This window comes from Chiloscyllium plagiosum, unplaced genomic scaffold, assembly GCF_037043375.1.
Source record: "Chiloscyllium plagiosum isolate Xiang-an unplaced genomic scaffold, Cpla_swu_hap1 HiC_scaffold_17, whole genome shotgun sequence".
Classification (NCBI taxonomy): domain Eukaryota; kingdom Metazoa; phylum Chordata; class Chondrichthyes; order Orectolobiformes; family Hemiscylliidae; genus Chiloscyllium; species Chiloscyllium plagiosum.
In genome coordinates this window covers 61248226-61272505 of record NW_028270155.1, presented here as the reverse complement: position 1 = coordinate 61272505, position 24280 = coordinate 61248226, and the positions used below count along the sequence as shown (strand labels likewise).

The 24280-nt window shown below is 51.6% G+C and overlaps 1 protein-coding gene across 18 annotated transcripts in view; it reads left to right on the top strand.

Moving 5' to 3' along the window:
• Nucleotides 1-22167: 22167 nt before the first annotated feature.
• LOC122558518 (adhesion G protein-coupled receptor G5-like) overlaps nt 22168-24280 on the top strand; it is an 88354-nt gene continuing 86241 nt past the window's right edge. For 14 of the 18 annotated variants that reach the window (XM_087995986.1, XM_087995998.1, XM_087995991.1 and 11 more), the window contains exon 1: nt 22264-22487. In XM_087995986.1, coding sequence (XP_087852112.1) covers nt 22364-22487 — 124 coding nt within the window. In that variant the 5' untranslated portion in view covers nt 22264-22363. The other 4 variants (XM_087996000.1, XM_087996001.1, XM_087995999.1 and 1 more) reach the window with 2 other exon arrangements.

The following is a 24280-nucleotide window of genomic DNA, read 5'->3' as shown; positions in this document are numbered from 1 at the left end:
TAACTGCAGTCCACGTGGGGTGGGTACACAACTGCAGGACAAGTGGTGTAGGTACAGAACTGCAGCCCATATGGGGTAGGTACGCAACTGCAGCCTACGTGGGTTCGGTACATAACTCCAGCCCACATGGGGTAGGTACACAACTGCAGCTCACGTGGGGTACGTACATAACTGCAGCCCACATGGGGTAGGTACACAACTGCAGCCCAAGTGGGGTAGGTACATAACTGCAGCCCACATGGTGTAGGTACATAACTGCAGCCCAAGTGGGGTAGGTACACAACTGCACCCCACGTGAGTTTGGTACATAAAAGCAGCCCACGTGGGGTAGGTACACATCTGCAGCCCAAGTGGGGTAGGTACACAACTGCACCCCACGTGGGTTTGGTACATAACTGCAGCCCACGTGGGGTAGGTACACATCTGCAGCCCAAGTGGGGTAGGTACACAACTGCAGCCCACATGGGGTAGGTACACAACTGCAGCCCACGTGGTGTAGGCAAATAACTGCAGCTCACATGGGGTAGGTACACAACTGCAGCCCACATGGGGTAGGTATGCAACTGCAGCCCACGTGGGGTAGGTACATAACTGCAGCCCAAGTGGGGTAGGTACATAACTGCAGTCCACGTGGGGTAGGTACACAACTGCAGCCCAAGTGGTGTAGGTACACAACTGCAGCCCACATGGGGTAGGTACACAACTGCAGCCCACGTGGTGTAGGCAAATAACTGCAGCTCACATGGGGTAGGTACACAACTGCAGCCCACGTGGGGTAGGTACATAATTGCAGCGCATGTGGGGTAGGTACATAACTGCAGCCCACGTGGGGTAGGAACATAACTGCAGCCCACATGGGGTAGGTACACAACTGCAGCGCATGTGGGGTAGGTACACAACTGCAGTCCACATGGGGTAGGTACGCAACTGCAGCCCACGTGGGGTAGGTACATAATTGGAGCCAAAAGTAGGGTAGGTACATAAATGCAGCGCATGTGGGGTATGTACATAACTGCAGACCACGTGGGGTATTTACATAAATGCAGCGCATGTGGGATAGGTACATAACTGCAGGCAACGTGGGGTAGGTACACAACTGCAGCCCACGTGGGGTAGGTACATAACTGCAGCCCACATGGGGTAGGTACATAAATGCAGCGCATGTGGGATAGGTACATAACTGAAGCCCAAGTTGGGTAGGAACACAACTGCAGCCCACGTGGGGTAGGTACATAACTGCAGCCCACGTGGGGTAGGTACATAACTGCAGCCCACATGGGGTAGGTACACAACTGCAGCCCAAGTGGGGTAGGTACACAACTGCAGCCCACATGGGGTAGGTCCACAACTGCAGCCCACATGGGGTAGGTACACAACAGCAGCCCACATGCGGTTGGTATGCAACTGCAGCCCACGTGGGGTAGGTACATAACTGCAGCCCAAGTGGGGTAGGTACATAACTGCAGTCCACATGGGGTGGGTACACAACTGCAGCCCAAGTGGTGTAGGTACAGAACTGCAGCCCATATGGGGTAGGTACGCAACTGCAGCCCACGTGGGGTAGGTACATAATTGCAGCGCATGTGGGGTAGGTACACAACTGCAGCCCACATGGGGTAGGTCCACAACTGCAGCCCACGTGGGGTAGGTACATAACTGCAGCCCACATGGGGTAGGTACACAACTGCTGCGCATGTGGGGTACGTACTCAACTGCAGTCCACATGGGGTAGGTACACAACTGCTGCGCATGTGGGGTACGTACTCAACTGCAGCCCAAGTGGGATAGGTACACAACTGCAGCCCACGTGGGGTAGGTACATAACTGCAGCCCAAGTGGGATAGGTACACAACTGCAGCCCACGTGGGGTAGGTACATAACTGCAGCCCACATGGGGTAGGTACATAACTGCAGCCCAAGTGGGGTAGGTACATAACTGCAGCCCACGTGGGGTAGGTACACAACTGCAGCCCACGTGGGGTAGGTACATAACTGCAGCCCACGTGGGGTAGGTACACAACTGCAGCCCACGTGGGGTAGGTACACAACTGTAGCCCACATGGGGTAGGTACACAACTGCAGCCCAAGTGGGGTATGTACACAACTGCAGCGCACGTGCGGTAGGTACATAACTGCAGCCCACATGGGGTAGGTACACAACTGCAGCCCACGTGGGGTAGGTACACAACTGCAGCCCACACGGGGTAGGTACACAACTGCAGCCCAAGTGGGGTAGGTACACAACTGCAGCCCACGTGGGGTAGGTACATAACTGCAGCTCACATGGGGTAGGTACACAACTGCAGCCCACGTGGGGTAGGTACATAATTGCAGCGCATGTGGGGTAGGTACATAACTGCAGCCCACATTGGATAGGTACATAACTGCAGCCCACGTGGGGTAGGTACATAACTGCAGACCACACGGGGTAGGTACATAACTGCAGCCCACATGGGGTAGGTACACAACTGCAGCGCATGTGGGGAAGGTACTCAACTGCAGTCCACATGGGGTAGGTACGCAACAGCAGCCCACGTGGGGTAGGTACATAATTGCAGCGCATGTGGGGTAGGTACAAACTGCAGCCCACGTGGGGTATGTACATAAATGCAGCGCATGTGGGGTAGGTACATAACTGCAGCCCATGTGGGGTAGGTACATAAATGCAGCGCATGTGGGGTAGGTACATAACTGCAGCCCACGTGGGGTAGGTATATAAATGCAGCCCACATGGGGTAGGTACACAACTGCAGCCCACGTGAGGTAGGTACATAAATGCAGCGCATGTGGGGTAGGTACATAACTGCAGCCCACGTGGGGTAGGTACACAACTGCAGCCCACGTGGGGTAGGTACACAACTGCAGCCCACATGGGGTAGGTACACAACTGCAGCCCACGTGGGGTAGGTACACAACTGCAGCCCACATGGGGTAGGTACACAACTGCAGCCCACGTGGGGTAGGTACACAACTGCAGCCCACATGGGGTACGTACACAACTGCAGCCCACGTGGGGTAGGTACACAACTGCAGCCCACATGGGGGAGGTACACAACTGCAGCCCAAGTGGGGTAGGTACACAACTGCAGCCCAAGTGGGGTAGGTACACAACTGCAGCCCACATGGGGGAGGTACACAACAGCAGCCCACATGCGGTTGGTATGCAACTGCAGCCCAGGTGGGGTAGGTACGCAACTGCAGCCCAAGTGGGGTAGGTACATAAATGCAGCGCATGTGGGGTAGGTACACAACTGCAGCTCACATGGGGTAGGTACATAACTGCAGCTCACATGTCTAGGTACACAACTGCAGCCCACGTGGGGTAGGTACATAACTGCAGCTCACATGGGCTAGGTACACAACTGCAGCTCACGTGGGGTAGGTACATAACTGCAGCTCACATGGGCTAGGTACACAACTGCAGCCCACGTGGGGTAGGTACATAATTGCAGCGCATGTGGGGTAGGTACATAACTGCAGCCCACATGGGGTAGGTACATAACTGCAGCCCACATGGGGTAGGTACGCAACTGCAGCCCACGTGGGGTAGGTACATAACTGCAGCCCACATGGGGTAGGTACACAACTGCAGCCCACGTGGGGTAGGTACACAACTGCAGCTCACATGGGGGAGGTACATAACTGCAGCCCACGTGGGGTAGGTACATAACTGCAGCCCACATAGGGTAGGTACGCAACTGCAGCCCACGTGGGGTAGGTACATAACTGCAGCCCACGTGGGGTAGGTACGCAACTGCAGCCCACGTGGGGTAGGTACATAACTGCAGCCCACATGGAGTAGGTACACAACTGCAGCCCACGTGGGGTAGGTACATAACTGCAGCCCACATGGGGTAGGTACACAACTGCAGCCCACGTGGGGTAGGTACATAATTGCAGCGCATGTGGGGTAGGTACATAACTGCAGCCCACATGGGGTAGGTACATAACTGCAGCCCACATGGGATAGGTACACAACTGCTGCGCATGTGGGGTACGTACTCAACTGCAGCCCACATGGGGTAGGTACACAACTGCTGCGCATGTGGGGTACGTACTCAACTGCAGCCCACATGGGGTAGGTACACAACTGCTGCGCATGTGGGGTACGTACTCAACTGCAACCCACATGGGGTAGGTACACAACTGCTGCGCATGTGGGGTACGTACTCAACTGCAGTCCACATGGGGTAGGTACACAACTGCTGCGCATGTGGGGTAGGTACATAATTGCAGCGCATGTGGGGTAGGTACAAACTGCAGCCCACATGGGGTATGTACATAAATGCAGCGCATGTGGTGTAGGTACATAACTGCAGCCCACGTGGGGTAGGTACATAAATGCAGCCCACATGGGGTAGGTACACAACTGCAGCCCACGTGCGGTAGGTACATAAATGCAGCGCATGTGGGGTAGGTTCATAAATGCAGCGCATGTGGGGTAGGTACATAACTGCAGTCCACGTGGGGGAGGTACATAAATGCAGCGCATGTGGGGTAGGTACACATCTGCAGCCCACGTGGGGTAGGTACACAACTGCAGCCCACACGGGGTAGGTACACAACTGCAGCCCAAGTGGGGTAGGTACACTACTGCAGCCCAAGTGGGGTAGGTATGCAACTGCAGCCCACATGGGGTAGGTATGCAACTGCAGCCCACGTGGGGTAGGTATGCAACTGTAGCCCACATGGGGTAGGTACACAACTGCAGCCCACTTGGGGTAGGTACACAACTGTAGCCCACATGGGGTAGGTACACAACTGCAGCCCAAGTGGGGTATGTACACAACTGCAGCCCACGTGCGGTAGGTACATAACTGCAGCCCACATGGGGTAGGTACACAACTGCAGCCCACGTGGGGTAGGTACACAACTGCAGCCCACACGGGGTAGGTACACAACTGCAGCCCAAGTGGGGTAGGTACACTACTGCAGCCCAAGTGGGGTAGGTATGCAACTGCAGCCCACATGGGGTAGGTATGCAACTGCAGCCCACGTGGGGTAGGTATGCAACTGCGGCCCACGTGGGGTAGGTACATAACTGCAGCCCAAGTGGGGTAGGTACACACCTGCAGCCCACATGGGGTAGGTACATAACTGCAGCCCACACGGGGTAGGTACACAACTGCAGCCCAAGTGGGGTAGGTACATAACTGCAGCCCAAGTGGGGTAGGTACACAACTGCAGCCCACGTGGGGTAGGTACATAACTGCAGCCCAAGTGGGATAGGTACACAACTGCAGCCCACGTGGGGTAGGTACATAACTGCAGCCCACGTGGGGTAGGTACACAACTGCAGCCCAAGTGGGGTATGTACACAACTGCAGCCCACGTGGGGTAGGTACACAACTGTAGCCCACATGGGGTAGGTACACAACTGCAGCCCAAGTGGGGTATGTACACAACTGCAGCTCACGTGCGGTAGGTACATAACTGCAGCCCACATGGGGTAGGTACACAACTGCAGCCCACGTGGGGTAGGTACACAACTGCAGCCCACACGGGGTAGGTACACAACTGCAGCCCAAGTGGGGTAGGTACACAACTGCAGCCCAAGTGGGGTAGGTATGCAACTGCAGCCCACATGGGGTAGGTATGCAACTGCAGCCCACGTGGGGTAGGTATGCAACTGCAGCCCACGTGGGGTAGGTACATAACTGCAGCCCAAGTGGGGTAGTTACATAACTGCAGTCCACGTGGGGTAGGTTCACAACTGCAGCCCAAGTGGTGTAGGTACATAACTGCAGCCCACGTGGGGTAGGTACATAATTGCAGCGCATGTGGGGTAGGTACATATCTGCAGCCCGCGTGGGATAGGTACATAACTGCAGCCCACGTGGGGTAGGTACATAACTGCAGCCCACATGGGTAGGTACACAACTGCAGCGCATGTGGGGTAGGTACACAACTGCAGCCCACGTGGGGTAGGTACATAACTGCAGCCCACATGGGGTAGGTACACAACTGCAGCCCAAGTGGGGTAGGTACATAACTGCAGCCCACGTGGGGTAGGTACACAACTGCAGCCCACGTGGGGTAGGTACACAACTGTAGCCCACATGGGGTAGGTACACAACTGCAGCCCAAGTGGGGTATGTACACAACTGCAGCCCACGTGCGGTAGGTACATAACTGCAGCCCACGTGGGGTAGGTACACAACTGCAGCCCACACGGGGTAGGTACACAACTGCAGCCCACATGGGGTAGGTACACAAATGCAGCCCACGTGGGGTAGGTACATAACTGCAGCTCACATGGGGTAGGTACACAACTGCAGCCCACGTGGGGTAGGTACATAATTGCAGCGCATGTGGGGTAGGTACATAACTGCAGCCCACATTGGATAGGTACATAACTGCAGCCCACGTGGGGTAGGTACATAACTGCAGACCACATGGGATAGCTACACAACTGCAGCCCACATGGGATAGGTACATAACTGCAGCCCGCGTGGGATAGGTACATAACTGCAGCCCACGTGGGGTAGGTACATAACTGCAGCCCACACGGGGTAGGTACATAACTGCAGCCCACGTGGGGTAGGTACATAACTGCAGCCCACATGGGGTAGGTACACAACTGCAGCGCATGTGGGGAAGGTACTCAACTGCAGTCCACATGGGGTAGGTACGCAACTGCAGCCCACGTGGGGTAGGTACATAATTGCAGCCCACATGGGGTATGTACATAACTGCAGCCCACGTGGGGTATGTACATAACTGCAGCCCACGTGGGATAGGTACATAACTGCAGTCCACATGGGGTAGGTACGCAACTGCAGCCCACGTGGGGTAGGTACATAAATGCAGCGCATGTGGGGTAGGTACACAACTGCAGCTCACGTGGTGTAGGTACATAACTGCAGCCCACATGGGGTAGGTACACAACTGCAGCCCACGTGGGGTAGGTACATAACTGCAGCTCACATGGGCTAGGTACACAACTGCAGCCCACGTGGGGTAGGTACATAATTGCAGCGCATGTGGGGTAGGTACACAACTGCAGCTCACGTGGTGTAGGTACATAACTGCAGCCCACATGGGGTAGGTACACAACTGCAGCCCACGTGGGGTAGGTACATAACTGCAGCTCACATGGGCTAGGTACACAACTGCAGCCCATGTGGGGTCGGTACATAAATGCAGCGCATGTGGGGTAGGTACATAACTGCAGCCCACGTGGGGTAGGTATATAAATGCAGCCCACATGGGGTAGGTACACAACTGCAGCCCACGTGAGGTAGGTACATAAATGCAGCGCATGTGGGGTAGGTACATAACTGCAGCCCACGTGGGGTAGGTACATAACTGCAGCCCACGTGGGTTAGGTACACAACTGCAGCCCACATGGGGTAGGTACACAACTGCAGCCCACATGGGGTAGGTACACAACTGCAGCCCACGTGGGGTAGGTACACAACTGCAGCCCACATGGGGTAGGTACACAACTGCAGCCCACGTGGGGTAGGTACACAACTGCAGCCCACATGGGGTAGGTACACAACTGCAGCCCAAGTGGGGTAGGTACACAACTGCAGCCCAAGTGGGGTAGGTACACAACTGCAGCCCACATGGGGGAGGTACACAACAGCAGCCCACATGCGGTTGGTATGCAACTGCAGCCCACGTGGGGTAGGTACATAACTGCAGCCCAAGTGGGGTAGGTACATAACTGCAGTCCACATGGGGTAGGTACGCAACTGCAGCCCACGTGGGGTAGGTACATAAATGCAGCGCATGTGGGGTAGGTACACAACTGCAGCTCACGTGGTGTAGGTACATAACTGCAGCCCACATGGGGTAGGTACACAACTGCAGCCCACGTGGGGTAGGTACATAACTGCAGCTCACATGGGCTAGGTACACAACTGCAGCCCACGTGGGGTAGGTACATAATTGCAGCGCATGTGGGGTAGGTACATAACTGCAGCCCACATGGGGTAGGTACATAACTGCAGCCCACATGGGGTAGGTACACAACTGCAGCCCACGTGGGGTAGGTACATAACTGCAGCTCACATGGGCTAGGTACACAACTGCAGCCCACGTGGGGTAGGTACATAATTGCAGCGCATGTGGGGTAGGTACATAACTGCAGCCCACATGGGCTAGGTACACAACTGCAGCCCACGTGGGGTAGGTACACAACTGCAGCCCACGTGGGGTAGGTACATAATTGCAGCGCATGTGGGGTAGGTACATAACTGCAGCCCACATGGGGTAGGTACATAACTGCAGCCCACATGGGATAGGTACACAACTGCTGCGCATGTGGGGTACGTACTCAACTGCAGCCCACATGGGGTAGGTACACAACTGCTGCGCATGTGGGGTACGTACTCAACTGCAGCCCACATGGGGTAGGTACACAACTGCTGCGCATGTGGGGTACGTACTCAACTGCAGCCCACATGGGGTAGGTACACAACTGCTGCGCATGTGGGGTACGTACTCAACTGCAGCCCACATGGGGTAGGTACACAACTGCTGCGCATGTGGGGTACGTACTCAACTGCAGTCCACATGGGGTAGGTACGCAACAGCAGCCCACGTGGGGTAGGTACATAATTGCAGAGCATGTGTGGTAGGTACAAACTGCAGCCCACATGGGGTATGTACATAAATGCAGCGCATGTGGTGTAGGTACATAACTGCAGCCCACGTGGGGTAGGTACATAAATGCAGCCCACATGGGGTAGGTACACAACTGCAGCCCACGTGCGGTAGGTACATAAATGCAGCGCATGTGGGGTAGGTTCATAAATGCAGCGCATGTGGGGTAGGTACATAACTGCAGTCCACGTGGGGGAGGTACATAAATGCAGCGCATGTGGGGTAGGTACACATCTGCAGCCCACGTGGGGTAGGTACACAACTGCAGCCCAAGTGGGATAGGTACACAACTGCAGCCCACGTGGGGTAGGTACATAACTGCAGCCCACATGGGGTAGGTACACAACTGCAGCCCAAGTGGGGTAAGTACACAACTGCAGCCCACATGGGGTAGGTACATAAATGCAGCCCAAGTGGGGAAGGTACACAACTGCAGCCCAAGTGGGGTAGGTACACAACTGCAGCCCACATGGGGTAGGTACATAAATGCAGCCCAAGTGGGGTAGGTACACACCTGCAGCCCACATGGGGTAGGTACATAACTGCAGCCCACACGGGGTAGGTACACAACTGCAGCCCAAGTGGGGTAGGTACATAACTGCAGCCCACGTGGGGTAGGTACACAACTGCAGCCCACACGGGGTAGGTACACAACTGCAGCCCAAGTGGGGTAGGTACACAACTGCAGCCCAAGTGGGGTAGGTACACAACTGCAGCCCACGTGGGGTAGGTACATAACTGCAGCCCAAGTGGGATAGGTACACAACTGCAGCCCACGTGGGGTAGGTACATAACTGCAGCCCACGTGGGGTAGGTACACAACTGCAGCCCAAGTGGGGTAGGTACACAACTGCAGCCCACACGGGGTAGGTACACAACTGCAGCCCAAGTGGGGTAGGTACACAACTGCAGCCCAAGTGGGGTAGGTATGCAACTGCAGCCCACATGGGGTAGGTATGCAACTGCAGCCCACATGGGGTAGGTATGCAACTGCAGCCCACGTGGGGTAGGTATGCAACTGCAGCCCACGTGGGGTAGGTACATAACTGCAGCCCAAGTGGGGTAGTTACATAACAGCAGTCCACGTGGGGTAGGTACACAACTGCAGCCCAAGTGGTGTAGGTACACAACTGCAGCCCACATGGGGTAGGTACACAACTGCAGCCCACGTGGGGTAGGTACATAACTGCAGCCCACGTGGGGTAGGTACATAATTGCAGCGCATGTGGGGTAGGTACATAACTGCAGCCCACGTGGGGTAGGTACATAATTGCAGCCCACGTGGGGTAGGTACACAACTGCAGCCCACGTGGGGTATGTACATAAATGCAGCGCATGTGGGATAGGTACATAACTGCAGCCCACGTGGGGTAGGTACATAACTGCAGCCCACGTGGGGTAGGTACATAACTGCAGCCCACGTGGGGTAGGTACACAACTGCAGCCCACGTGGGGTAGGTACAAAACTGCAGCCCACGTGGGATAGGTACATAACTGCAGCCCACGTGGGGTAGGTACATAATTGCAGCCCACGTGGGGTAGGTACATAAATGCAGCGCATGTGGGGTAGGTACACAACTGCAGCCCACGTGGGGTAGGTACATTAATGCAGCGCATGTGGGGTAGGTACACAACTGCAGCCCACGTGGGGTAGGTACATAAATGCGGCGCATGTGGGGTAGGTACATAACTGCAGCCCAACTGGGGTAGGTACATAAATGCAACCCACGTGGGGTAGGTACACAACTGCAGCCCACATGGGGTAGGTGCACATCTGCCGCCCACGTGGGGTAGGTACACATCTGCAGCCCACGTGGGGTAGGTACACAACTGCAGCCCACATGGGGTAGGTGCACATCTGCCGCCCACGTGGGGTAGGTACACACCTGCAGCCCACATGGGGTAGGTACATAACTGCAGCCCACACGGGGTAGGTACACAACTGCAGCCCAAGTGGGGTAGGTACATAACTGCAGCCCAAGTGGGGTAGGTACACAACTGCAGCCCACGTGGGGTAGGTACATAACTGCAGCCCAAGTGGGGTAGGTACATAACTGCAGCCCAAGTGGGATAGGTACACAACTGCAGCCCACGTGGGGTAGGTACATAACTGCAGCCCACGTGGGGTAGGTACACAACTGCAGCCCAAGTGGGGTATGTACACAACTGCAGCCCACGTGGGGTAGGTACACAACTGTAGCCCACATGGGGTAGGTACACAACTGCAGCCCAAGTGGGGTATGTACACAACTGCAGCCCACGTGCGGTAGGTACATAACTGCAGCCCACATGGGGTAGGTACACAACTGCAGCCCACGTGGGGTAGGTACACAACTGCAGCCCACACGGGGTAGGTACACAACTGCAGCCCAAGTGGGGTAGGTACACAACTGCAGCCCAAGTGGGGTAGGTATGCAACTGCAGCCCACATGGGGTAGGTATGCAACTGCAGCCCACGTGGGGTAGGTATGCAACTGCAGCCCACGTGGGGTAGGTACATAACTGCAGCCCAAGTGGGGTAGTTACATAACTGCAGTCCACGTGGGGTAGGTTCACAACTGCAGCCCAAGTGGTGTAGGTACAAAACTGCAGCCCACATGGGGTAGGTACACAACTGCAGCCCACGTGGGGTAGGTACATAACTGCAGCCCACGTGGGGTAGGTACATAATTGCAGCGCATGTGGGGTAGGTACATATCTGCAGCCCGCGTGGGATAGGTACATAACTGCAGCCCACGTGGGGTAGGTACATAACTGCAGCCCACATGGGTAGGTACACAACTGCAGCGCATGTGGGGTAGGTACACAACTGCAGCCCACGTGGGGTAGGTACATAACTGCAGCCCACATGGGGTAGGTACACAACTGCAGCCCAAGTGGGGTAGGTACATAACTGCAGCCCACGTGGGGTAGGTACACAACTGCAGCCCACGTGGGGTAGGTACACAACTGTAGCCCACATGGGGTAGGTACACAACTGCAGCCCAAGTGGGGTATGTACACAACTGCAGCCCACGTGCGGTAGGTACATAACTGCAGCCCACATGGGGTAGGTACACAACTGCAGCCCACGTGGGGTAGGTACACAACTGCAGCCCACACGGGGTAGGTACACAACTGCAGCCCACATGGGGTAGGTACACAAATGCAGCCCACGTGGGGTAGGTACATAACTGCAGCTCACATGGGGTAGGTACACAACTGCAGCCCACGTGGGGTAGGTACATAATTGCAGCGCATGTGGGGTAGGTACATAACTGCAGCCCACATTGGATAGGTACATAACTGCAGCCCGCGTGGGATAGGTACATAACTGCAGCCCACGTGGGGTAGGTACATAACTGCAGCCCACACGGGGTAGGTACATAACTGCAGCCCACGTGGGGTAGGTACGCAACTGCAGCCCACGTGGGGTAGGTACATAATTGCAGCGCATGTGGGGTAGGTACAAACTGCAGCCCACGTGGGGTATGTACATAAATGCAGCGCATGTGGGGTAGGTACATAACTGCAGCCCATGTGGGGTCGGTACATAAATGCAGCGCATGTGGGGTAGGTACATAACTGCAGCCCACGTGGGGTAGGTATATAAATGCAGCCCACATGGGGTAGGTACACAACTGCAGCCCACGTGAGGTAGGTACATAAATGCAGCGCATGTGGGGTAGGTACATAACTGCAGCCCACGTGGGGTAGGTACATAACTGCAGCCCACGTGGGTTAGGTACACAACTGCAGCCCACATGGGGTAGGTACACAACTGCAGCCCACATGGGGTAGGTACACAACTGCAGCCCACGTGGGGTAGGTACACAACTGCAGCCCACATGGGGTAGGTACACAACTGCAGCCCACGTGGGGTAGGTACACAACTGCAGCCCACATGGGGTAGGTACACAACTGCAGCCCAAGTGGGGTAGGTACACAACTGCAGCCCAAGTGGGGTAGGTACACAACTGCAGCCCACATGGGGGAGGTACACAACAGCAGCCCACATGCGGTTGGTATGCAACTGCAGCCCACGTGGGGTAGGTACATAACTGCAGCCCAAGTGGGGTAGGTACATAACTGCAGTCCACATGGGGTAGGTACGCAACTGCAGCCCACGTGGGGTAGGTACATAAATGCAGCGCATGTGGGGTAGGTACACAACTGCAGCTCACGTGGTGTAGGTACATAACTGCAGCCCACATGGGGTAGGTACACAACTGCAGCCCACGTGGGGTAGGTACATAACTGCAGCTCACATGGGCTAGGTACACAACTGCAGCCCACGTGGGGTAGGTACATAATTGCAGCGCATGTGGGGTAGGTACATAACTGCAGCCCACATGGGGTAGGTACATAACTGCAGCCCACATGGGGTAGGTACACAACTGCAGCCCACGTGGGGTAGGTACATAACTGCAGCTCACATGGGCTAGGTACACAACTGCAGCCCACGTGGGGTAGGTACATAATTGCAGCGCATGTGGGGTAGGTACATAACTGCAGCCCACATGGGCTAGGTACACAACTGCAGCCCACATGGGCTAGGTACACAACTGCAGCCCACGTGGGGTAGGTACACAACTGCAGCCCACGTGGGGTAGGTACATAATTGCAGCGCATGTGGGGTAGGTACATAACTGCAGCCCACATGGGGTAGGTACACAACTGCAGCCCACATGGGATAGGTACACAACTGCTGCGCATGTGGGGTACGTACTCAACTGCAGCCCACATGGGGTAGGTACACAACTGCTGCGCATGTGGGGTACGTACTCAACTGCAGCCCACATGGGGTAGGTACACAACTGCTGCGCATGTGGGGTACGTACTCAACTGCAGCCCACATGGGGTAGGTACACAACTGCTGCGCATGTGGGGTACGTACTCAACTGCAGTCCACATGGGGTAGGTACATAATTGCAGAGCATGTGTGGTAGGTACAAACTGCAGCCCACATGGGGTATGTACATAAATGCAGCGCATGTGGTGTAGGTACATAACTGCAGCCCACGTGGGGTAGGTACATAAATGCAGCCCACATGGGGTAGGTACACAACTGCAGCCCACGTGCGGTAGGTACATAAATGCAGCGCATGTGGGGTAGGTTCATAAATGCAGCGCATGTGGGGTAGGTACATAACTGCAGTCCACGTGGGGGAGGTACATAAATGCAGCGCATGTGGGGTAGGTACACATCTGCAGCCCACGTGGGGTAGGTACACAACTGCAGCCCACGTGGGATAGGTACACAACTGCAGCCCACGTGGGGTAGGTACATAACTGCAGCCCACATGGGGTAGGTACACAACTGCAGCCCAAGTGGGGTAAGTACACAACTGCAGCCCACATGGGGTAGGTACATAAATGCAGCCCAAGTGGGGAAGGTACACAACTGCAGCCCAAGTGGGGTAGGTACACAACTGCAGCCCACATGGGGTAGGTACATAAATGCAGCCCAAGTGGGGTAGGTACACACCTGCAGCCCACATGGGGTAGGTACATAACTGCAGCCCACACGGGGTAGGTACACAACTGCAGCCCAAGTGGGGTAGGTACATAACTGCAGCCCACGTGGGGTAGGTACACAACTGCAGCCCACACGGGGTAGGTACACAACTGCAGCCCAAGTGGGGTAGGTACACAACTGCAGCCCAAGTGGGGTAGGTACACAACTGCAGCCCACGTGGGGTAGGTACATAACTGCAGCCCAAGTGGGATAGGTACACAACTGCAGCCCACGTGGGGTAGGTACATAACTGCAGCCCACGTGGGGTAGGTATACAACTGCAGCCCAAGTGGGGTATGTACACAACTGCAGCCCACGTGGGGTAGGTACACAACTGTAGCCCACATGGGGTAGGTACACAACTGCAGCCCAAGTGGGGTATGTACACAACTGCAGCCCACGTGCGGTAGGTACATAACTGCAGCCCACATGGGGTAGGTACACAACTGCAGCCCACGTGGGGTAGGTACACAACTGCAGCCCACACGGGGTAGGTACACAACTGCAGCCCAAGTGGGGTAGGTACACAACTGCAGCCCAAGTGGGGTAGGTATGCAACTGCAGCCCACATGGGGTAGGTATGCAACTGCAGCCCACATGGGGTAGGTATGCAACTGCAGCCCACGTGGGGTAGGTATGCAACTGCAGCCCACGTGGGGTAGGTACATAACTGCAGCCCAAGTGGGGTAGTTACATAACAGCAGTCCACGTGGGGTAGGTACACAACTGCAGCCCAAGTGGTGTAGGTACACAACTGCAGCCCACATGGGGTAGGTACACAACTGCAGCCCACGTGGGGTAGGTACATAACTGCAGCCCACGTGGGGTAGGTACATAATTGCAGCGCATGTGGGGTAGGTACATAACTGCAGCCCACGTGGGGTAGGTACATAACTGCAGCCCACATGGGTAGGTACACAACTGCAGCGCATGTGGGGTAGGTACACAACTGCAGCCCACGTGGGGTAGGTACATAAATGCAGCGCATGTGGGGTAGGTACATAACTGCAGCCCACATGGGTAGGTACACAACTGCAGCGCATGTGGTGTAGGTACACAACTGCAGCCCACGTGGGGTAGGTACATAACTGCACCCCACGTGGGGTAGGTACATAATTGCAGCGCATGTGGGGTAGGTACATAACTGCAGCCCACGTGGGGTATGTACATAAATGCAGCGCATGTGGGATAGGTACATAACTGCAGCCCACGTGGGGTAGGTACATAACTGCAGCCCACGTGGGGTAGGTACATAACTGCAGCCCATGTGGGGTAGGTACATAACTGCAGCCCACGTGGGGTAGGTACATAACTGCAGCCCACGTGGGATAGGTACATAACTGCAGCCCACGTGGGGTAGGTACATAATTGCAGCCCACGTGGGGTAGGTACATAAATGCAGCGCATGTGGGGTAGGTACACAACTGCAGCCCACGTGGGGTAGGTACATTAATGCAGCGCATGTGGGGTAGGTACACAACTGCAGCCCACGTGGGGTAGGTACATAAATGCGGCGCATGTGGGGTAGGTACATAACTGCAGCCCAACTGGGGTAGGTACATAAATGCAACCCACGTGGGGTAGGTACACAACTGCAGCCCACATGGGGTAGGTGCACATCTGCCGCCCACGTGGGGTAGGTACACATCTGCAGCCCACGTGGGGTAAGTACACATCTGCAGCCCACGTGGTGTAGGTACACAACTGCAGCCCACATGGGGTAGGTACACAACTGCAGCCCACGTGGGGTAGGTACACATCTGCAGCCCACATGGGCTAGGTACACAACTGCAGCCCACATGGCGTAGGTACACAACTGCAGCCCACGTGGGGTAGGTACACAACTGCAGCCCACGTGGGGTAGGTACACAACTGCAGCCCACATGGGGTAGGTACACAACTGCAGCCCACGTGGGGTAGGTGCACATCTGCAGCCCACGTGGGGTAGGTACACATCTGCAGCCCACGTGGGGTAGGTACACAACTGCAGCCCACATGGGGTAGGTACACAACTGCAGCCCACGTGGGGTAGGTACACAACTGCAGCCCACATGGGGTAGGTACACAACTGCAGCCCACGTGGGGTAGGTATGCAACTGCACTGTTGACCAGGCAGTTCCAGATTTGGACCCAGTAACAGTGAAGGAACAGTGTCAGAGTTCAAAAATGTGAAACCTTTTTCTCATTTATTCGCCGCTGAGATGTGTGTGTGTGTCACTGGCTGGTCGAGCATATATAAGTGCATCTGTAGTTGGAGAAGGTGGTGGTGAGCTGCCTTCTTGAACTGCTGCAGTCCATGTCCTTTACTATATCCATGTAGGCTGTTAGGAAGTGAAACTTGCAAAAAGCGGAAGTTGCAGGTGGTGGTTCCTCCATGGATCAGTTGCTGTTGCCCATCACATGTGATAGGTCACAAATTTGGAACACGTTGAAGGAGTCTTGATGACTTTGTGCAGTTTAACTTGTGGATGGTACACACACTGCTGTTATTGGATGCTGGTAGTGGAGGGACTGAATGCTTAAGGTAGTGGATATGACTTCAGGCATCTCAGCCGCTTTGTCCTGGATGGTGTCATGCTTCTTTAATGGGGCTGCCGTCATTCAGGCACGTGGGGAGTTTCCCATCACACTCCTGACTTGTGCCTGGAGGATAGTAGGCAAGCTTTGGGGAGGCAGGACATGAGTTAATCGCTGCAGGATTCCCAGCCTCTGATCTGCTTTTGTAGCAACTGTACTTATATGACTAATCCAGTTCAGTCTTAGGCCAATTATCAACTTCGGAATGTTAATAGCATAGGATTCAGCGATGGTAACACTATTGAACAACAATGGGAAATAATTGCATTCCGTCTTATTGCAAAATGGTCATGGACTGGCAGTTGTGTGTTTGCAAAAATCGCTTGTCACTATTGTCCTGCTATACTTGAACCCGGACTGCTTCAGTATCTGAGGAATTGCGAATGCTGCTGAACATTGTGCAATCATCAGTGAACACCTCCACTTCTGAACCTATGATGGAGGGACTGTCATTGATGAAGCAACTGAAGACGTTTAGACCTAGAACATTACCCTGAGGAACTCCTGCACTGCAATTAACCCAGTAGGAGGTCACATGTCCCTCTTCAGTACACTATTTTACCTTGCATTTTAGTTTTGTTGGTTTAATATGTAACTATGTTGTAAAGACTCGCACCTGTAGCAATATGAGGGGGAAGTTTCGAAATGGTTTTGCTGAAACATGTGGGAAAAGTGATCTCATTGTGGGGAAGTGAGTGATAGTTTGTGAATTCAAGAATGAAAGAGCGATTGGATTTTTTTTTCAATGCAGATAGACTCGGAGCTGTAGAGCAGCCAAGAGTGATTTGGATATGGATGTATGGTTTATCAATCGCTAAAATGAACATGAATTTGTGAAGCCACAGCATATTGAAAGAATTTGGAGAGGGAGGGAGAATTGAAGGGAGGATGAACAAATGAGTCAAGCAGATTCCTTAAATGCAAGTATAATGGCATCTTGAAAAGCATGGATCTGGTCCCTGAGATAAGTGAAGTGTTAGCATGAGGTTAGAAAGAGAAATCAGTGATAAGCAGTTTAGAGGATTGGACTTCTGTAAAAACAGCATTTTCAGGAGTCAAAAGCCTGAATTTCAATTGCTATAAGTGGAGAGCATGTCTTTGTGGTTTGTGCCATTTCGCCATTTCTCACTTGGGTCCAATGGTGATGCACTGAGAACAAAATACAGAAGTACACTTTCCTTTGAACTGTGTGACATTTGAATTGGGGTGAAACACTCTGTCAGCCATCCTGCTGAGGAACAAAGCTCCCTTCGGTTCAGGAGTAAATGATTTGATCATTGTTCATCTGATCATTGATCATGTCTGTTCACTGTCTGGTACCTACAGTGTGCATTGTCAATGCTTGCCTTTCCAAGCTGTGTATTTGAGAAAATGAGTCAATCAATGTACAACCACTTGTAAGAATTTATTAGCCCATGTAATTGTCCAGGGCTTGTTGCTCATGAATGATAAAACTGTTTGTGATATACGGTCTTGGGGAGGGTACAGAGGAGATTTACTTGAATTATACTAATCGCGAAGGGTTTTAATTATCTGGAAATGTTGGGATTGTTCTCCATAGGACAAAGAAGGTTGGGGACGATTATAGAGAGCTTCATAAATTTGAGAATGTTGGAGTGCTTGTGAATTGATGTTTGTTGTTATTGTCTGATGTGAAATGGCATTTGCTGGGAGGGACAGTAGCAGAGCAGTAATGTTATTAGCCATCCAGAATCCCAAACTAACACTTTGGGGACATTCGTTCAAGTCCAACCATTGCAGATGGTAACATTTGAATGTATTTGAACAAATCTGGATTCAAACCCAATTGTGACCACGTAGCCATTGCCAACGGTTAGAAAAATTTGATAGTTCACCACTGAGGGACAGAAAATCTGCCACCTTTATCCAGTTTGGTCTACACGTGACTCCAGACCCACAGCAATATGGTTGTTTTTTCATTCTCTTGTGGGCATTTAGGGATGGACAGTAAATTAAAAAAAGGTCTTTCTAAATCCTCCTAACTAGTGAAGTATGTACCCCCTTATCCAGGTGCATTTTTAAGAAGCAGTTAGCAAAATGTCTGAGTGTTCTATCTTAGCAAGACAGAGGCCTTCATTAGCATTTCCAATTAGGAGCCTGATTTCAATTTAATGGTAGCCTGTTGCGTTTCCAAATGTTGAAACTATGGAGACCAGAGTTACCCGCCATAAAGGACAAGTGCTATGTTTCGCATTGCTTCTGGGGCAGGAAGTGACTCATGAGCCTGACCCTCCCCCACAGTCCTGAAAGAAGTCTTCAAACTTTCACTGGCCCACCATCTATGCTTGCTTAGAAATGCTGCTCCTTCATATTGGTTGATACCTCTTACAGGTTTATTGTGGTTTGAACAATTTCTACACTTATGCCATGTGGGTTTGAAAGTCAGGAATGAATACTTTCTCCAAAAGAAAGTTACCCTCCTGTAGATTTGTGCATAAAGCACAGGCAACAGCCCAGTGCTGCCTGGAGTTAGAATTGTGGTGGAAGTGCAATAGTTTTCATCATTTCAGATGTGGAAACCTTATGTGGGTATAACAGTCAATGCAGAATGATGGGAGTTTAACCTCAAGTAAAGGGAGAAGTGATGGTGTGGTTGTAATGTCCCTGAACTGGTAACCCAAGGACTCAGACTAATGCTCTAGGGACACAGACACAAGTTGGTGGAATTCAAATTAAATTAATGAACCTGAAGTTAAAAGCCAGTCTAATGGTGACCACGAAACCATGGCTGCTTGTTCCAAAACAATATCTGGTTCACTAATGCCTTTTTGAGAAAGAAATCTATCATCCTTCCCTGACCTGGCTGACATGTAACTCCAGACCCACAGCTGTATGGTTCACTCAAACACAGCCATCCTCAGTTTGGGCTGGGTGCCATTCAACAAGCAGTGAGCTTGCCCTCGATTCTCATTGGCTCCAGGTTTGCTTGAGCTCCTTAATGCCGCGATTGATCGAACGCAACCTTGCTGTCAAGGGCTGTCACTCTCACCTCACCTCTGGAGTTCAGCTCCTTTCTCCATGAGAAACTCCATGAGAACTCCACACTAGCTTTCGGAGCGCTGCTCCCTGTGCACAACCACCTGATGAAGGAGCGGCGCTCCGAAAGCTAGTGTGCTTCTAATTAAACCTGTTGGACTATAACCTGGTGTTGTGTGATTTTTAACTTCCTGTATTAACAATGACTGAAGGTATTCATCAGTGAGAAGAATTAGTAATGAAACACACATTAGAAGTAAAAGGCGAGTCCAAAAGGATCGAAGTTAATTAAACAAAAGGTCTGTATCAGTCTCAAAGCTGATTGTGAAATGCAGATATTTGAATGTTGCAGCCATTGCAGTGAAGGGTATTGGTGGTGTTGATGTTAATAGTTGACCAGCCAGTTTTGTGATCCTCAGTTTTGCAGATTCATTGAGATCTTGTAGTGCTGATTCCTTTCAACTGTGATTCAATCCCAGCATTCAGGATGAGAGAGAAAGTCATTTTGTGGCCTTAGCCCCAGCTGCTAGCTAACTAAACTCTAATAGTCAGAATGAGAGATTAACTTTACCTGCAACACAGGGGTGATCAGGAGACAGCAGTACGGTTGTGACCATCCCTACATACCAAGATTTGAACCCTGTGTACATTAATCCCAGTGATGCCAACAGCATGGGTTCATTTCCTACACTGGCTGAGGTCATCATGAGGGTCCTACTTACTCAAGCTTGTCCTTTGCCTGAGGCCTGGTGAACATCAGGTTAAACTCACCACCTGTGTATATGTCCAATGAGAGAGCAGCTCTCTAGGTCTATAGTGACTTTTAGATTCTAGACTCTGATTTCCAGCATCTGCAGTCCTCACTTTTGCCTATAGTGACTTTTACTTTACCTGAAGGATAAACAATGGCTTGTTGCCTATAGTTTCCAGGAAAGGAAAGGGCTTACCATTCTATTACCTCACTTGCATTTGCCATATCATTGAACTTTTAGTGACATTGGTCTGTCATTCTCGAATTGAGGGATATGAAAATCAAGGCAGAATCTTCCAATCTTGGAAAGCAATTCCCTACCATCTTCCAACCAGCTCACAAATTTAATTTAATTTGATTTGATTTGATTTATTGTCACATGTATTTTGTCACAAAAACCGGTGAAAAGTTCATAGTGTCACCACTTTCCGGTGCCACCTTAAAACAAGAAAAATAAACCAAAACATTGACTATAAAGGCAGTAAAATAAAAGAATAAAGAAAAAGTGTTCAATTTGACTGTCATCCCACCATTAATTGAGTTTTTCATTGGTCAATTCACAGCTACTTAAAGGCCTGTTCACCACACTGCCTTTGTTAACTCTGTTCCCATAGGCTGAGAGCACAGGCAACACCCCACCTGTTAAAATGGAGTGACCTGCCTGAAAGGGTATTGGGCAGGGGGTAGGCTTCCAATCTGCCCCAATCTGGGAATGAGTAAGGGGTACAATGGGGGTCAGAGAGTGGTCACTGAAGGCCACCCATGCCCTTGCTTCCAGCCCTCTCTCCCTGTGATCCCCACCCTGTGAAAATCTATCTCCTGTGCCTGCTGTTGCTGGAAATCTGGACTGCTATACCGCCAACAGCTTCTGACACTGCAAATACACCCACGGGACAGACAATGACGGAAGTTAAAAAGCCCCTTTCAACTCTACTGGAGTGCTAGTGGGACTGAGTGTCTTCATGCTTCTGATTGGCCAGCAGTTTCAGGCAGGGCTGGAAATTATTGCCCAGAAAGAGATTCCAACAGAAAGTGACCATACGAGTGCTTGATAGGCATGGGATCTGGTGGGATTTCCTGATTATGTTGGCACTGAGTGCTTCCATCCATTTTTAGACTCACCACCACATTTTGGTATAAATATCAGAGCATTCCACCCTCAGTGGGATTTCTGCCTGTCTCTCTCTCTCTCTCTCTCTCAGTCCTGTTCTCAATCCTCCTTCTGATCACCGTGACACTTTCCTGAGGTTTGTTTTCCCATGGGCACCCAGGAGCCTGAGGCTCTACAGCTTTTCACTGGGGGCTGCCCTATGATCACTGGCATTATATTGTGCTCATGTCTCCTGTAAACTGCCTACTCCATTCTTTAGTTCATTCTGTATGTTCCCCCGGTTCAAAACCTTCTTTGAAACTATTGTGCATTCCCCGCTGAGCGAGTTATACTCATTCGCTGAGATTTCATTCATTTCAATTTTCTGAAAGGTACATGTTGACCAGCTGGCTCCTGAATTCTTCATGTCATTATTGTTTAACACCTACAGCTGAGCTTCCCACCCACTGCACAGTGTTTCCATCTTTCACTGGAATTATACTCAGTTGATGTCAGTGGATGTTTAAGTAAATTAGCCTCAATATTCAAATGAATTGACAGGCAGAAATCTGCAGTTGAAATATGTTTTGAAATCCTGGACCTCATTTAGTTACTGACATCAGTCCCGCCCCTGCAGAAACACTCCTGTCCTAGTGACATCTGAGAACACCACACGTTTCTTGTTCCCTTTTAACCCGGCAAGTTTACACTTGTTAGAGGCAACACCCTGAGGTGCTCCCTTCGTTGGCTTTGTTGCATTAATGCATGCAGTGAGAAAAGATTCATCAGAATTGGGATTTGATTTCAAGATCGCTTCTGCCCGGTATCTCATCACGGAATGTTTGTATCCCTGAACAGGTCACTGCATCGGACAATGGAAATCATGAGGACACATACATTCGCACAGCTCTCAAAATATGTTATTTTGCTCGTCCTCATTTTTGAGTGTGTGAAAGGAGATGGTAAGGTATTTACTGCTTCTTATTCTGTTTTAATTGATAGGTTGAAAGCTTATGTTCCTTCTTGTAACTGAGTAACTGACATGTGTGTTTAATATTCAATCCCCTGCTGTCTGAGCCACCAACAACTTACCACAGAACAGTAATGATCGTACTTTGAAATGAGTCCATTGGCTGGAAAGTCCTTTGGTGTTTCTGTAATTAAGAGTCTAACAATGACCATGAAACTGTTGGTGATTGTCGGGAAACCCTGTCTGACTCACTGATGGCCTTTACCGAAGGAAATCTGCCGTCCTTACGGTGACATGTACCTCCAAACCCACAGCAATGTGGTTGGCATTTAACTGCCCTCTGGACAATTAGAGATGGGTAATAAATCCTGACCCAGCCAGCCATGCCCATACCCCATGACTTTTTTTTAAATCCAGAGGTGGTGAAAGCTGCTATATAAATGCAAGTACTTTTTTGATGCCTATTCCTCACCTGACTGTCCACACTTAAAGATTTGTGCACTGACCTCTGTATGAAGTAGCCTTAACAAATAGCAGGCTCCTTGTGAAACACGGGATCTATGAACAGTTGTAACTCACTCCCATTGCTGTCCCTTGGAACCAAATGCACTTCCAAACTAAAAACTTGGGACAGCCTTCCACTAGGAACCAATCAGCACTCTCCACTCACGGAGACTAAATGTTGTTTTCTTTTTAATTTATTATTTCTTGTTAGTTGTCCTGATAAAGGCAAGGTAAGAAAGTATCAATAACATGTCTTTTCATCAGGAATAAATGAGGATGATCTGATAGCCATTGCTGAGATAAGGCTGCAGCAGGGTGACATAGATTGGAGTCTGAGTATCGAGGGGTACATGATATTTAAAAAGGACTGGAAGATCAGAAACGTTGGAACGATGGCTCTGTTAATGGACAATACGGTTAATGCAAAAGACCCGATGACTTAAATTCTAGAAACAAAGATGTGGAAACAGTTTGGGGAGAGATGAGAAATAATGATGGTAATATTTGTTTATAAGTGTGGGTTTTTTAAAATTCACTTACGGGACATGGTTGTCACTGGCTGGGCCCCTAACAGAGACCACATGGTGGGATAATTATAAAGGAAGAAACAGTGGAAGCCTGTCAGAAAGGTGCAGCGGAAATCATAGGAGATTTTAATTTTGAATCAGGATCCAGGATAGAAGAGGCAATGCAGCTCACTGAGAGTGCACTGACAAAGAGCTATTCAAAATCTACACTCGCCCCACTTTGTAGCACTGGCCCATTACATTTCAAGTGTTCTTCCAAGCCCTTGTTAAATGTTGTGAGGGTTCCTGCCTCAACAACCCTCGCAATTAGAGACAAATAAACTGCAGATGCTGGAATCTAAAGTAAACAAGCAGGAGGCTGGAAGAAGACAGCAAGCCAGGCAGCATTAAGAGATGGAAAAGTTGATGTTTCCAGTGTAACCCTTCTTCAGGACTGGGGGTGGGTGTGGGGGGGGGGGGGGGAGCTGCAGATAAAGAGTTGGGGTGGGGTGGGGGAAGATTTATGGGGTAGGAAGAAGGGATGTATTCAAAGGAGAGGAAGGTTCCAGAGGAGGTAGTTACAGCTTCTTGTGTTCCTTAATGCCTGAAATGAAAAGAAAAAAAGTTTTATCTTAGCACATCGATGAGCAGGTGGATGAAGTGGAAATGGTGGGTGGTGGTGGTGGGGGAGGGCAGCTCTGACCCAGCATGAGGCGATGTTGGTGGAGAGTCTACACATGGCATTGCAGGGCAGTAAGTGTGGATCTCAGAATGT